At 33.5% G+C, this 16,112-nt stretch overlaps 2 protein-coding genes across 2 annotated transcripts; one reads left to right on the top strand and one right to left on the bottom strand.

Annotated features, from left to right (window-relative positions):
* Positions 1 to 2,630: 2,630 nt before the first annotated feature.
* Positions 2,631 to 5,930, bottom strand: LOC106672377 (ribosome biogenesis regulatory protein homolog). The gene is made up of 7 exons (XM_014403759.2): positions 5,520 to 5,930; positions 3,670 to 3,922; positions 3,472 to 3,603; positions 3,308 to 3,412; positions 3,099 to 3,230; positions 2,922 to 3,037; positions 2,631 to 2,852 (listed from the first exon to the last, which is right to left on the bottom strand). The coding sequence occupies exons 1-7, from the start codon at positions 5,675 to 5,677 to the stop codon at positions 2,690 to 2,692; spliced, it is 1,059 nt and encodes a 352-aa protein (XP_014259245.1). The 5' UTR covers positions 5,678 to 5,930; the 3' UTR covers positions 2,631 to 2,689.
* Positions 5,931 to 5,947: 17 nt separating this feature from the next.
* On the top strand, positions 5,948 to 15,244 carry LOC106672376 (dynein assembly factor 5, axonemal). Its single transcript, XM_014403758.2, has 12 exons — positions 5,948 to 6,665; positions 8,008 to 8,191; positions 8,252 to 8,397; positions 8,476 to 8,711; positions 11,517 to 11,711; positions 11,766 to 11,916; positions 11,988 to 12,140; positions 14,062 to 14,244; positions 14,306 to 14,488; positions 14,566 to 14,754; positions 14,817 to 15,014; positions 15,071 to 15,244. The coding sequence occupies exons 1-12, from the start codon at positions 6,047 to 6,049 to the stop codon at positions 15,208 to 15,210; spliced, it is 2,577 nt and encodes an 858-aa protein (XP_014259244.1). The 5' UTR covers positions 5,948 to 6,046; the 3' UTR covers positions 15,211 to 15,244.
* The last annotated feature ends 868 nt before the right edge of the window (positions 15,245 to 16,112 follow it).

The following is a 16,112-nucleotide window of genomic DNA, read 5'->3' as shown; positions in this document are numbered from 1 at the left end:
GCAACCTTGAAAGCATTTGGTAGGTAGTGATTTAATAGATGTTAAATCGAACATAATTTATGGAGACTGAAGAATATTACTATTATTATTAGATTATAATATATTAATCTTTATGAAAGGTATTGGTTGAGGTTAAAAAGTCAGCATCACGAGCATATCTTAGGGCTTTTTATCTCAACCAATACCTTTCATAAAGATTAATTACCTGAAAAAAGTTAATTGGTCAATCGGACTACGAACTGTAATGGATTATAATTTGTTATGTGAATAAATATATAAAGTCCAAAGAGTTTTCTTCTTGTATAACTTCTGGCCAGTCGCTGCAGAGTGCAGTGTTAAAGCATAGACACGGCACAGCACTGCCCTAAAGGTCCCAACGTACTTACTTTTTTCAAAAACACTGGCACCGTGCGGAATCAGAAAAACGTGTTCTTTATCATGCCAACATTTCGATTTTTATTGAGATCATCTTTCGGGCTCAAAGTGTGTTTTCTGTGTCACTCTCAACACAACAATGACACATCTACACAGAAAACACTGAGCCCTGAAGATGATCTCAATAGACTGAACGTTGGCATGATAAAGAATGTTTTTCTAAACCTACTTCACACAAGACCACATCTCACGATCTCTAAATAATCATTAATTAACGGGCAGTAAATATCGCACAATACACGTTATTTTTAAAGTGCAAAATTTAGAACATCCCCAACTCTTGTAAGTTACCAGTTTGGAAGATGGTATGATGTAAAAAATATAATATAAACCATATATGAATTTGCTAATAATGAAAGCAGAAAGTTATGATGTTAATATAAATTGTAATTAAAATATAAAGAAAAAATACGAAAAATTCATATGAAACTATTTACATCTAGTATTGCATGTGATAAAAATAGTAATTTTTGTGTTAATAAAATTAATACTGTCAAATGAGAAAGATTTTAATATGATTAATAGATGTATATACAAAAAAAAAAAAAAATCTAACCAAGTTTTATGAAGTGTTAAGAGTTCAAGAAGTCTCAGGCTGTTAGAGAAAGATGGAACTGGAAGCTTAAAAGAAGAGCCAAAAAGATAGAGCTGGATGCTGGAAAGACGAGCAGATAGATGTTCCACAAATTGGCAGATTCTATTGTAGTGACGCTCAGTTCCGCAGATTAAAAAAAAAATAAGTGAGCGGACTAGCAGAGATGTGCAATGCTCAGTCTCAGACAAATGATGAAGAAAGAGTAAACTAAAAAAAATGGGCAGTAGCAAGAGAACGCTTCTATAGGTCTCCATGCACGTTGTCCTCTTGTCGCACTGATTGATACTTGTACTCCCATCTCACCACGTCGTTATAACAAAACTGTTCACTACTAAGCCTACAGCCGATTGCTCCTTGCTTATATATAATTTAAAACTATCTTAATATTATTATACATTGCGATAATATGATACAAATCTACTCAATTTTCAGCAAATTAAATTAATAAGCTTTTAAAAATATACAGGAAAATAAAGTACTTCCAGATTGACACCACACCTCGGTTGAAAAAACATTGGTCTGGTGAAAATGAACATCAATGTTGGTACATATATGTAACTAATTATTTTTTACATGGATGGTTTGTTATAAAGAAGAAAAATGAAATGGATAAACCTGCTCAACTTAAGTTGATTTATAATTTTTATGCTAAGTATGGTTGAGATGAAAAAGCAAGTGACATGAACGGAACCGAACCCATGACCTTTGACTCATACCTCTAACCACTTGAGCTATTATGACTTTGGTCCCCCGGGACACCTACAACTTTTCCAAATTTCCCTCTTTTGCCAAATATTCAAATTTGTCATTTAATCATTTACACATGAAGTGGTGCCACAGGGAGCAGTTAGTGAAGTGTAGATACTCAGTTATTATATTAATCCGTTTTTTAGTTGGCACTATTTAACCAAAGTAATGATTTAAATTGATTTATAATTTTTGAAATGATGAGTTGGTGTCTTGGGTGATTGAAGTCGCAAATTCTATTTCTATTCTGATTCCAGTTGTACTTGGTGTGGTGTACTGTTAACACATCAGACACAATGTTACTTGATTTTAAAAATTTTAATGTGTACAGAAGCAGTATATTTAGATACCTGTGACATCAGATGTAGCTGTTTATGAGAAAAGTATATTGTTACTAAATTGTGACAGCGAGCAAAAAATTAAACTTTTTATTTTTGGAATGTGTTGCAGTACTAACCTACAATGCATTCATATGTAATCTGTGAGTTAGTAAAATAAAGATTAAATGAAAGAAAAATACAACTCAAAATGATTACAAAAAATTATGTTGGAGCGTATGTTTTGTATTCCCAAAACAAATATAACTTATTATTAAAATAAATGATATTTTGGGAATATAATCAATTGTTATTGAACATTTTGAACATTATTTATCATTTTTTACATCTGGACTGTAATTAATCATTTTGAATTCATTCAAAAAACTGAGAAAAAATTTGTGACGAGGATTAAAAAAATTGAAAACTTTTTTTAATTGTATACAGGAAAATAATTGAATGAAAATTAATTCATTATTGAAAAAAACCTTTAAAGCTGCAAATAAGCTTTATTAGCATTTAAAAAAAAATCCATAAACAATTTAAACAAAAAGAAGCTTTATTTACAATTTATAAAACATTTGTAAAAACTGGTTTATCTCCTTTTTCGTCCACCACCTTTCATGATATGTCCTTTACCACCTTTAGGTTTAAGGAATGATTTACCTTTGCTACGCTTTGCCCCTTTCCCTCGGCCTTCCTTCTTTTTGCCACCACCTCTGACTTTGCTATTTTTCATTTTCTTTTCTTCGTGGGTTCTTTATAAAAAGGCAAATTGATATTCAAATTCTGATTAACAAATTATTCAGAATCATTAAATTACTTACTCAAGCTGCTGAGTGTTTATTTCCCTGTTTACAGCTTTACTCAAATCCAATTTTGGCTTCTTTCTCAACACACTGTCCACAAGAGATATATTTCTTGCGTGTTCTTCACTCGGAGACTACAAATGCAAAAGTATAGACTACATAAAATTGGATAAGATATTAATCTTTAGAATTTACCAAGAATGGCTGTTTTCTTTTTTTCTGCTGCAATATTGATGAATTATTTAATTGTTTCTCTTTACTGAGTTTAGGCTGAAATTTACCAAGGGACGCAGTTGAAACATTGGCTATGTTTGCTGCACTGTTGAGCTGAAAAAATGCAAACATTTTAACCATTTGAATATTTATCATAACCATTAAAGTGAACAATAAAACAATATTCTTACTTGTTGAGAGTTAAGTTTATTTGATGGGGGAAGGCCCATTGAAGGGACTTTGATATTTTTAGCTTTGGCAATATTCCGTAGCCTTTGAAATTCATTCTTTGATATCTACAAAATACATACATTACATAAAATAACATTTAAAGTCATATTTTATATTTTTGTACTTTTTCTTGTTTCTTTGCTGCTTTCTTTTCAAACATGTCTGTATAAGGATCCACACTTTCAGGAACTTCAATAACCCAGTTCTTCTCTTTTTCGGCAGCCGCTTTTTTATAGCCATACCTGGGTACCCATTTCTAGGCAAAAAATAAAATATAAATAAAAATAATAATAAATAAAAATGTGTACTTGAAGATTTTTACTTTAAGAACTTCATCCCAGGTTAGCCTTGACTTTTTAGTCATTTTAATTCCTTTTTCTTTAGCATACTGTTCCCATTTTGTTGGAGGCTTTGGTATGGGAACTGGTTTCTCTCTTGGCAGCACAATAACAGGTTTTGGCAATTTAGCAACAACTACATCTTCATACAATTCTGCAGGCAATTCCCATACTGCATTGAACAATAACTGAACATTGTCCCTTCCAACTTGTTTGAGATATAAATTTTTCTCTGAACTAAAAGACAATGTTAATAAGACATGAGCAACATGTTTCAAACAAGGATATAATAAGATGAGTAAAAATAATCAGTAAGATGTAATTATCAATCTGCAGTTTTTAAATCTAGATGTAGATCAAGGACCACATCCCCCTGATCTCTACTTCGAGAAGTAAAAGTATTGTAATTTTTCTTATTCAATTATTTCCAACTGCCTTCCATTATGCATATTTGTTATAAATTTAATCCTTTACTATAATATAGATCGATGAGTTAATTTTGCAATCCATCTCTTTTTTTATTCTGTGTCTGAAATTCTGGTTATATTATGGCACTGTAAATTGTGTAATAGTAGCCAAGATACGATATAGAGCAGGATCATGGTAATCTGAACAGGCTTGCACGGTCGTCTACCTCACTAACTTCTAGGGCCCTGATCACACTTTTATTGTCATCTGAAGAAAAGAACGATCCTGGTAGAAAAATTATAAAAGAAAGGATCACCTTTATGCCCTACACTAATGCTTCTGGCAATTGTAAGCTTCGTTTACAAATTGTGGAATGACTGATAAACCTCGTGCATTCAAATCTGTCGTTCTTCCTGAATGAGGACAAAATAATGCCCGGGTAACAAGAGACTTATTCTTGGATTGGTACAAAACTGAATTTGTTCTTGGTGTTCAACATGAAATCCAAACCATGAAATTTCACTATCTAGATGTAGATCAAGAAACCACACCCCCTTGATCTCTACTTTACTCTTGAACATTCTTGCAGATGAACAGTGGAGTTGATCTGGTGGCAGCTTTAAAGAAAATTAATCTGAATGATGCTGTTTTCAACTTAGCAAATTGTTAGATATCCATCATACCATATTTGATTCAAAAGTCTTGGAAAAACCTTAGTCCAAACTCGGTTACTGTTGATGATATTCTTTGATCTAACGAAAATGACATTATCCTTAACCATAGATAGATACCTTGATAAATAGATTATAATCTTGACTAAGTTAAGACGATCGTAACTGAATCCAAGGTCCAACAATGGACATCAGATAATCAAGAAATTTTGACAGATGAAGAAATCATGCATGTTACTGCTAATGAAGAAGCAAAAGAGGAAGAAGTCGATCCTTTCAACAACATCTGCTACTGAAGCTGTTAAAGCTCTTATACAGCAATTAGTTAGGCCGAGAACAACCTACAGACCAGTGATGAAATTATGTTGCTGAGATGCATAAGAGACAGAGCTTTCAATCAACACTTGCAAATTAGTATTCAGAAGAAATTTGCTGACTGAAAATTTTTTTGATGATGTCCATCCTGATTTGGTGGAACTCCATAATGAGATGATGGATACGAAATAAATTGTCTTATCCACAATTTATTTCCTACCCGTCATCCGATGAAATGGTAAAACTTATTGGAATGTCTCGCTTTAAAAAATAGCACCACTATCCGTTTGGAAACTGGGGAGTTTACGATTTTTCCAAATAATGATACACGAATCTATTAAACGGTAATTAACTCGATTGGATTCGACTAATAACTAGAATTATTTAAGTTGATCGTTATGAGAATTAACGAATTGTAAAAACCTGTAATAACAGCCTACCTGATTTTGTTTGAATCTAAATCGTTTGGATCACTTGCTAAGAGAGCTCCCACATCGACGTCGACGTCAAGCAATTTTTTAACTTGAGTCGTCAATTTTGGATCTAGGGTGTCTTCAAGCCTAACTATTTTTACCGGAGCTCGCTCCATTTCTGGCATTAAACAAACCCAACGTGGTCGCCCTCAACCACGAGAAGTTGAAATCGAGCTGAAGGAGGTTTCACGAATTACAGGTTTGACGTCAATCGGTCAACCCTTCCGAATTAATTTCCCACGAATGAAAAGAGTGAGAATGGAAGGATTTAGGGAATCCATAAATGTATTTTTAGGATAAAACATTTTTTATGTTTTTTAATAGTAAAAACGGTCATGATTAATAAAACTAACTGAAGCGACGTGGTGTTATTATAATTTGACATGTGATAGTAGAGAAAATTGACAGTAGGTTGCAATAACAGTCGAGAGTCTGGGGAACTGCCTCGTTCTGTAGTCAAGGAAACGAATAAACAAGTGTTGTAATCTGAGAAAATGGATTCAGGGGAGGCCGGATTTGCAGACCTGTTTCTCGTCGAAAGGACGGTGAACATCCTTCAAAGCGGCGATAGGGCGGAGAAAGTCAGTACTCTGAAGAAGGTGAAGAAGTACCTGAATGAAAATGACGAGGAGAAGCTTTTGGATCTATACGAACACCTCAGCTCCACTTTGCTCAGGCTGTTACAAGACCCGAACGAAGCCGTGCGCGAGCACTCGCTTCAACTTCTCGATCTGTTCCTAATCGAAAAACTGACAAAAAATAAGATTCACTTGAAAAACCTCATCCCTGTTCTGTATTCCAGGATGTGCAGTGACAATAACACGGAACTGTCGGAAGAGTTAAAACTGCTGTATTCTAAGTTTCTCACCTCTGTCGTAAAGAAGTATGAAAACGATTTAATCCCTTATTTGGAGGAGATCGTCTCAATTGTGATCAAGCTTCTTCCTTATCCCGCCCCAGAAGTCAAAAAGTCGGCTAGTAAGTTATGCGTTACCCTTGTCACTGCACTTCCTGCCGAAACTTTCCAATATAGCAAAAAACTAGTTAATCCACTGTTCACGAATTTGAGCCATCAACACTGGAGAGTCAGAGTTGCTACAATTGAAACTCTAGGTAAGTGTGTGGGTAAATGAATTTTCCAATCTTTGTTTTAAATAATACAATTACTCAACAATAATTTGTTGGAGTCGTGAGGAGCAGTCAAACAAAAAAGTCAAAAAAAAAAAAAAAAAACGCACATTGCTCAATAATCAACAAACAATTAATGATTTATAGTGTATAATGTAATTAAGACATACAGACTTGTGTGTCCATCATCACAGTTTTGATTTGCCAGATGTGTTTAGGGATTTTCGCATATTCAATATTGAGTTTGCGTTGTTGGACAAGCATAACAAACAAGCTACTATCTCTCTTAAAGTAAGTTTACATCTGACACTTTTGCCCGGGAATGTATGTAGAGGGTCTGACAGAAAATCGCTTTGACTGTTTACATACTAATAGAAATTATTAGAAATTTATGTCATAGATATGTATAGGACAGTTCTCAAAATGTGAAACGAAATAAATGTACGACCCATTTACATACAAGATAGATGTTTGTGTACACTTGTGTCTTATTATATAATCTCTTTCATTCTGCACACAGTTTTATCTTGACATAATGAAAGCATCTAAACGCAAAATTGCAGCCTGTTAATTGTTCTAAATATGAAAAGGACGAAAAAAAAATGTTTTTGTGTGTGTTCGAGAGTTCGAGAGTGGGTTTTGAGACAAAAAAGTCGGTGCCTACAATCAAATAATGTCTGAACTCTGTATTGAGGATCCAGTTCAGTTTTTGAATTTTTGAAGAATAAAACCTGTTGATTAAAAAAAAAACACTTGTAAATTTGGTCCCCTTGTATCAAAGCTAGATACCGTATTCAAAAAAGATAGTGTAATAGAATGACTTTCTGTAGCTTTGCAATTTTTAGCATCTGGTTAATAGGGACTACAATTAAATAAAAATTGTATTTTAATTTTTTTTTTTTTTCAATTTTATATTAGAACCACCCTTTTTGCACGACACTTATTGCAATGGCAGAAAATTAGATGAAAGGCCAACTTTTACGACAAGGTTGAACTTGCAACTAACCTGTGTTTAAATCTATCAGTATAGAAGTGTTGATACGAATAGCTAGCAGTTGAAATATATATCTCTGACATAAATTTTTCCACTGTTTACATTAGCCACGATTTCTGTTTGACGTAAATATCGTGCAGTATGCAGATGTAAATGCACCTTTAGTTAGGCAGATTGAGATAATCAAAAATTACATGTTCATGCTTGTTCTTTCTTATCCCTAAAAGTTTCTAAATTTAAACATTAGTAGATTTTATTCAGACACTTCATTTTAATCATTCATTCTACAATGTTTGTGTTATATATTAGTTTTAACATTTTTCTCTCTTCAAGAAATCTTGATGCTGAAAGGTGATAATAAATGTGTGCCTGACATAATAAACCCAGTCACAAGGTGCCTGTTTGATAATATTGAGCATGTGAGAATGGCAGTAACACGACTTGTTGGGCATTGGATGGTGGATCTCTTTGATAGGTATTCCTTCTTTTCTCACTTCCTTCCTGTTATACTAACAAGGTAAGTATTTTGAGTATAATAAATTTTGATAGGAAAATTACTCTACTCAGTTTTTAATAGTTTGAGTGATGAGAGCCAGGAGATTAGAACCGAGGCAAAAAGTCTTTGGGAGAAAGCAGGTAAACAATATCTCCAAGAAAATGAAAAAGACTACAAAGATAGGATTGATTATGAAAATGAATATTTAGAACATTATCCTAAAGGAGGTAATTGAAAGTTTTATAAATCATTTTTAATTAGCTTGTCTTGATATATCTTAATTTCTTTTTGCCTGGGTGCTTCAGTGAAACGACCGGGTCTTGGCTGCAGGATCATAGTCGAACAGGAGGGCAGTAAATTTCTTCTGGCTTTAGTGCATGAATTGAGCGATTGGAATGAAAGAGTAAGGTTGATGAGTTCAGTGCTTCTTTTCCAGTATGCTATTCATGCAGAGACTTCCATTACCCAATCTCTGCATAAAATTCTTAATGGAATGTGCAAAGCCGCAATGGATTATGAAACTCCGAAAGTTATGGAGAATGTGAGTCTAATATATTTTAACTCCAGTGCACTCACACACTTCAAAGTTCCTCAGCACTCACAATGGTGCTTATGTTCAGGGCTTGTGATTAATGACCATGTTCACCAATGTTAAGAAATTATTTGGAGATCTTGAAATGCAGTCTGGTGTGACATAGGTTTAGAAAAACATTTTCTTTATCGTCCCAACGTTTCGATCTTAATTGAGAATCATCTTCAGGGCCTGAGATTTATAAACATTGCTTAAATTATACAAATACATGTAAGATGTAAAAAAGTGAATTTATACAATGTTAGAAATTTTATATTCAAAGTATTTTTACTCACTCAGTGTTTGTTTTCTGTGTAGATGTGTCATTATTGGGTGTCATACACAATACAAGTACATCCTACATGTATTTGTATAATTTAAGCAATGTTTATAAATCTCAGGCCCTGAAGATGATCTCAGCATGATAAAGAAAACGTTTGTTTTTTATTATTAAAACACACCAGATCGCATCTCACGATCTCCAAATAATCATTAACTAACAGTCACTAAACACCACACGTTTGTCTTTACATTTGTTAAGAAATTAAAAAATTGTTATATTATATATTCTCTACATCAGACGGAAATATATGTTTTTATAAGTTTCACTCCTCCCTTGGTATCTAAAAATGAGTAAATGAATCTTTGTGAGATAATGTGTTGAGGCAAGTATATTTATAATGTGTAGAGATTAGTGACTGTTAATCGATAGTTATTCAGATATCGTGAGATACGGTCGGGTGTGATGTAGGTTTCAGGCACGATAAAGAAAATGTTTTTCTGAAACCTACATCACACCTGACCGCATCTCACGATANTATATATAACATTGCTCTTAAGACATAGGTTTTAACACTGTTTTCCAGTCTATAATCATAGTGATTGAACAATGTGCTTAAAAAGGCTAGGTATATATTCTCATTCTTCTCTGACATTCAGGCAGCACTAAAGGCCCTAGCCTCATGTGAAGTGAAGGCAAAGTGTTTGGAACTGCATGGAGGACCTGTGGAAGTCAGCGACGCTAATGACTTGACCTGGCATATATATTACACAGGGCGGGCGACCAGGACCCGAGGGGTTAAAAGCCTGAGTAGGCCCATACCCCATGACCTGGCATGGGTCTCTGGGCATTCGGGGCATAGAGGCAACGAAAAGGTTGACATGTTGGCCAAAGAGGGAGACAACATGGACACGGTAGGTCCTGAACCCTAGTGTGCCTCAACATCTTGCCACAAAAGAGAGAGGATACATCTTAGAATGGATCCTTAATGGAAAACATGGTGGAACCATACCACAGGTATGAGGCCCACGAATAGTTTCGTAGAAGGGCCATCCGCAAAACTTACTTTTTGTGAAGGAATTACTGGAAGGCAACCGCAACCGAACTAGGATTCTGGTTGGACTCTTGGTGAGGCACTGCCACATAAGAAAGCACTGGATAGAGCACAGACAGAAGAAACACTCTGCAGATACTGCCAGGAAGAGAAGGAGACAGAAGAACACATTTTGTGTTTCTGTGAAGGTCTATGTGCAGGTTCTTGCAACTAAGACAGAAAAACCACAAGCAAGATCCTACACTAAGGAGATACTGGCATGGCTATGGAGGTTGATCAACAACCTCAAGCTGGCCAGTGCTTTAAAAAACAGGGGAACACAATAATCTGCTCAGGTAGAGGTGCAGAAGGCATGGTGGCCGCCTCTTTTATACTTGTACTTACTTGCAGCCCTTGAGAGGGAAATTTTTTTTGGTGTGCCCCTCCCAATATACCATGCTGCCAACCCTGTCACTGCCCCTCGCACCATCTATATAAATGTTGATTGACCGTATTCTTCTTTGATAGGACTTTTGCTTTATATACATATGATGGGTTTCTTCTTTCTTCACACAATTATCTCTCACCTCGAGGCCAGTGTCCCCTTAATATGGATATCTAAACCCGCCTTGTACGGGTTCTTAGCAAGGTGCATTCTACATATAATGATTTGTATATCTGTGCTTATGAGTTGTCTGCAATGTTATTTATGGCTATTCCAAAAAGTGTTACAGAGAGTATCGATCCTTGCGGATTCCACTTTCCTGCACACATTCTGCCTATAGTTCATTTTCTATTCTTTAAAAAATTAACAATAAATCTTTTCAGTAATAAATTCATGTTCAATGCATAAATTGATCCGAAAATGGGAAAGAATACTTTATGTATCTACCAAATATAGAATTAGGTGCAGAGCCCACATTTTTAGATCCTATGCTAGAAGCAAACTTGATTTATCAAAGTTAAAGTTAGTTTTATGTAAAGCTAAAAGTATTGGTGCCTGATCCTGATATGGTATGCTACAAGTTGTACCATGTGCTCAAAGACAAAATACCCTTAAAACTCCTCTAAATGACTTTCTGGTGTTTGTGTGAATTTTCTTTTAAACCATCATAATCAAATTATTTATTTTTTATTAATATTTTTATTTTTTATTTAGGGTCCATTTTTTTATTTTTATCTTTGAGTGTATATCTAAATTGTACTCAGTATAGCTTCAATGGGCAGGATGGACAAGATGTCTACTACAAAACTTCCTCCGCTGGAGTCGGAACAGGCGATTCTCACAGCTTAGTGTGAAGTCTAATTTGAATTAAGATTTAAAATAAAAAAGGCTTTTGGCATAAGATTTCACAGACAATATGTTAACCACCAAATTTTCAAAATCAAAGAAATGAAAGAAGAAAGCCTAGGCATTTTATGTTATAATTTCAGCCAGTTATGGATTTTAATTTTCTTTTAGGTGGTGCTTGCTGCTCAGTATATGGGTTACTTTGTGCCCCCAAAAGTGTACTGCTCTTTAATCGTCTCACACTTGAAAGAAGCAAATGCAGGAGAATTGAAAATTGTCACTGGGCTTGTTAAAGGGTCAAAAAGTGAAGATTTGAGGCTCTACTTGCCCGATGTCACTAGTCTATTGAACAATACATCTTTTGAGGTTTTGTCTCTATGAAATCACTAGTTGATTTTTTATTAAACCTATGAATTTTAGGAAAAAGAACACCTTGCAATATTGGATTTGATATCAGCTGTATTCTCTACATGTGCTGATAGTTCATTGGATATTGGGGATAAAATTTGGGCTGCATTAATCAGCATAGCAGGCCTCACTGATAAATTGGAAATTCGTAAAAAATCATTAGGCACGTTAACCTTATGTGTATTTTTATGCCATTTACAATATTAATATTGCGATTTTGTTAACTTTGTTCAGAACTTCTTGACAAGTTTGTTGAATTTGGAGGAGGAGATAGAAAAAAGGTGTTCAATTCACATTGTTCCACTCTTCTTCAATCATTACAAGATACCCTCTGGACAGCTCATTGTCATCAGCAGTTTATTTTGGCAAGCATAATTGAAAATGGAGGTATACTTCAATATTATATTATTTATGCTCTTATGATTAGCATAATTGTTAAATGGAGAGCAAAATTTATTGAAAGGGCTTTTTGTCCAATTTCAATTCAAATACAATGGAACTATAATATTTAATATAACATGATATTAAAACAACACTCAATTCAAGAGACACATGATTTGGATGTGCCAAAATCATGGTTACCAAGCCTCTATTAACAAATATACAAAACGCTATTTTAATTTGTTACATTGATGATATGTTAATCAGGTAGTATTAGAACATATTTGTTATTCAAATTAGTTGCAAGCAGTTTTAGGGTTGTAACCAGTAGTTATTATTAGTTATTTTCGTCCCTTTTTCTATCTCTTTTCTTCTTTTCCTTTGAAAGCAAGTCATGTTTGAGAAAAACAAATAGTGATAGAAATCAATAGAAGCATTTCACAGCTGAAATGGCTGGTTTAACAGTAATATTTTAGTAATTCATACTCCTTTTCCTTATTTGGATAGTTTTATTATGGGGGATCCCATGGTGGCCAAATGGTTGTCATCCAACTCTTGTATTTATCATGGTTCATCATCTAGTGGTTTTGTGTTCATATCCTGGATAGCTCACGAAATTTTAATTGAGTCTGATTTAAAATAATGTATCGCAAAGTGGTTCTGACCTTTGATCCTGACATCCAACAGCTAATTGGACATCAGGCCCTCCTGTGTGATAGGACATATATTGTTTTGCATACACATATTATTTTATACTTTAACAGTGTATCATGAGTCTATGAAAGTATAAATCATGAAGCTATGAAAGTGTGATAATAACTTTCAAACATTTGATAAAGAAATGTTTTGGTTTGCCTACAAAACACCTGATTATAAAATTTATCTAGAATCTAGACTTTTCCCAATATTTTTGTTCACATTAAAATTCACAGTTAAATTTTGCTATATAAATACATGTCTAAGCTTGTCACTTTGTAGATATCCTGAAATGGTTTTATGTGAAATAATCAATAGAAAGTTGTTTTAGTGATCGTATTATAATTACTAATGATATAAATAAACTCTATGAGAAGTGTAATTTGAACATTGGATATATTGCAGGATAAAATTAAAAATTTGATGTTTATTGATGATAGACTAAAAGCTGAAAACAGTACTCGTTCATCCTCTCTATAAACATTTGTTTAGTGTGAGCTAATATGTAAGGTCCAAAATAAATAAAAGTTGGTTAATAAAGATGAGATGTGTTACTCTACTTAAATAAATATTGTTTTGATTAAGTAAAAATGTGCCCATTGTGTAACTATGGGGAGGATGGAGATGTTTATCATTTTGTTGCTTTGTGCCCTGTCCTAACTGAGTACCAGTTACTTTATTTTAATAAAGTAGTAAAAAATTTATTTTAATTAATAAATATTGACATTTGTGTATTTTATTGAGTATTTAAAAGGAAGGAACTCTGGGTGTTTAGTTAAATACTGTAAGAGTGCCCGGCACAGATACAATTTAGTAATTAAATTTAACTTCTAAAATGTGTACCCTATACCTAAATAAGTATTTGTTAATGGCTATTTTATTCAAATGTCTCCAATGTAATTTTAGATTAATGTTTTGTGTACTTAGAGCTGTCTATGTATGTAGCAAAATTTAATTTTTTGGTAGTTGATTCTAATTTTATTGTATTTGCATTGCATTATTATTTTTATTTTCCTTTATTTCTATCAAGATGATTGTTTTTCTTTTTTGTTTTAAAACAATCGCTCAGATGGCCTCAACGGCTATGGGTATGTCTAGTGTACAGAATAAAAAATAATTGTATATTCTATTTTATTTGTTAATAAGGACTTTTATTATTATTATTAATATATTACTATTTTACACCAAAAAAGTAATGCTACTCGCTTATTACTTGTAAAATTAATTTTAGGAGAAATCATAGAACCCAATCTGCAATTGTTCATATCTATACTTCAAGAAGCTATGGCCTATGAAAATGACCCGGAAGTAATTTTGAAAGTGACAATGGCAATCAACAACTTGCTTTCAAATAATGAAAAGACTTTACCATCAGAACAGTCTGTTTTATTCTTTATTAAAACATTACTAAAAGGTTTATTTTTCATTTATTTTTCATATCATTAGATGGTAATTAAGTTTTTCTTTTTCTTTAGATATTATTGTACCTCATTTGAAATGGCACCCTGGAAGAAGTGCTGAGGCTATAAGAACTGTTGCTTGCACATGCTTGTATATGTGTTTACTGAAGGTGATATCAAAATGCAATTCCATTTCTGAAATTAATGACATTAAGTCATCTCTTAAACAACCCAAGGAGATTTTAGACAAAGAAACAGGTAAAAACCAGTCTATGAGAAATATTTTAATTGACAATTAATTATCTTATATGTAATGTTAATTATTTTTATTTTAGAGATGATGTACAAAGAACTTAAGTTGCCCGAGGTCAAAGAAGTTGATTATGACACTTTGCTACCACTTGTTATATCGCTAGTTGAGGATGCTTCTCCAAAAACACGCATACTTTCTCTGAATTGTATCCAACTTCTTTCCAACACCAATGAGGCACATCAAACTGATCAATTTTATAATATTATCACAAGTCAGTATCAAAATAATAATAGTAATTTAAAAATAAGTTGAGATATCACATATGTTGGCCAGATACAATCAAAAGAATGGAAGACTCGGATAAGTCTGTCAGATTACTAGCTCTGCAAAGCATACAGAAGCTTTATGAAGACCATATTAAGAAAGAAGAACAATGCAACTACATAAACAAAGGGCTTCTAGAATTTGTTTATTCTACACTCTTAATTCACTTGGATGATCAACAAGCTTCTTTCAGAGAATCTGTGCTAGGTATTTTCATCTCTATTATTCACCTACAGTAATTCAATTAATCAACTTCTTTTTAGAGTGCCTGAAAAGTATAGGAAAAATTGATGCTGTCCTACTTAGGAGAAAGTGGCAGTTGAATAAATTCAGAAACAAAGATATCTGTGAAAAATTGATTGAACACATAGAAAATTATCTTGTTGAAAGTGTAAACAAATGACTTACTGAAGTATAAAACAATCTTTTTATTTTTATTTATTTATTTTATTTATTTATTTTTTTTTTGGAAAATATATGTTATTACTACAAAGCTTTAATAACTGAACATTTGTTAGTTATTAAAAAAATAGTACAAACATATTTTTTATAAATTGTACTAAAAAATTAATGAAATTCCTATTTTCTGCATTATTGTTGTGTGAATCAGGGTTCCACAAAATTTAGGATATCCCAACACTAATATACTTGTTACCAGTTTTCCACAAATAATCCCTTCACACTGATCAAAGGTGGTATGATCTGTCCAAACAAACCTATTACTGAAGTTTAATAATGTAATATATGAATTTGCTAATAACGAGAGCAGGTTTAAATTTATAAAACAAGTGTTAATGTTAATACAAGTTGTAATTAAAATGAATATTTAGAGATCATGCAGACAAAACAAGGTATTTCCTACTCACATCAAAAACAACTTTAATTTCACAAATGCCACACTAACACAACCAAACACCATCATTTCATTTTATTTTTTAAATTTATTTATTTTATTTTATTTTTATTAATTTTTTTAAAAATATAAGGCGATCAACAGCTTTGGGTCATTTTCCGCCTTAAAAGCTTTCCGGCTGGGAGGTGAGTGGGCCACAGCCCAGGAACCCCTCGACAGTGGAAACCAGGGCCCTGGCAGTATCACGCGCCCCCCCAGGACACCTCTTCATACCAGACCCTATTTAGGACAGATCATTCAGAGGTGTGTGCACGTGTGTGGGGCTGTGCACACACCTCCCCGATCTGGGGCCCCACAATGACCCAAGGATCCCAGGGGCATATACCCCACGCCACCCATGGCACCACCACGCGATGGACACCCAAACCGCATCCCAAGACACCTCCCAACAT

This window comes from Cimex lectularius, unplaced genomic scaffold, assembly GCF_000648675.2.
Source record: "Cimex lectularius strain Harlan isolate CLEC.00 unplaced genomic scaffold, Clec_2.1 scaffold222, whole genome shotgun sequence".
NCBI lineage: Eukaryota > Metazoa > Arthropoda > Insecta > Hemiptera > Cimicidae > Cimex > Cimex lectularius.
The sequence above is the reverse complement of the archived record's forward strand: the minus strand, read 5'-3'. Positions and strand labels throughout refer to the sequence as shown.

Excerpts from the sequence above, each read along its gene's own strand:
- LOC106672376 (XM_014403758.2), top strand. The coding sequence starts at position 6,047 with ATGGATTCAGGGGAGGCCGGATTTGCAGACCTGTTTCTCGTCGAAAGG. Across the intron at positions 6,666-8,007 it reads TGCTACAATTGAAACTCTAG|AAATCTTGATGCTGAAAGGT; the intron begins GTAAGTGTGTGG and ends TCTCTCTTCAAG. Across the intron at positions 14,755-14,816 it reads ATTTTATAATATTATCACAA|ATACAATCAAAAGAATGGAA; the intron begins GTCAGTATCAAA and ends TATGTTGGCCAG.
- LOC106672377 (XM_014403759.2), bottom strand. The coding sequence starts at position 5,677 with ATGCCAGAAATGGAGCGAGCTCCGGTAAAAATAGTTAGGCTTGAAGAC. Across the intron at positions 3,923-5,519 it reads TTAGATTCAAACAAAATCAG|TTCAGAGAAAAATTTATATC; the intron begins GTAGGCTGTTAT and ends ATTGTCTTTTAG. Across the intron at positions 3,231-3,307 it reads ATAAACTTAACTCTCAACAA|CTCAACAGTGCAGCAAACAT; the intron begins GTAAGAATATTG and ends GCATTTTTTCAG.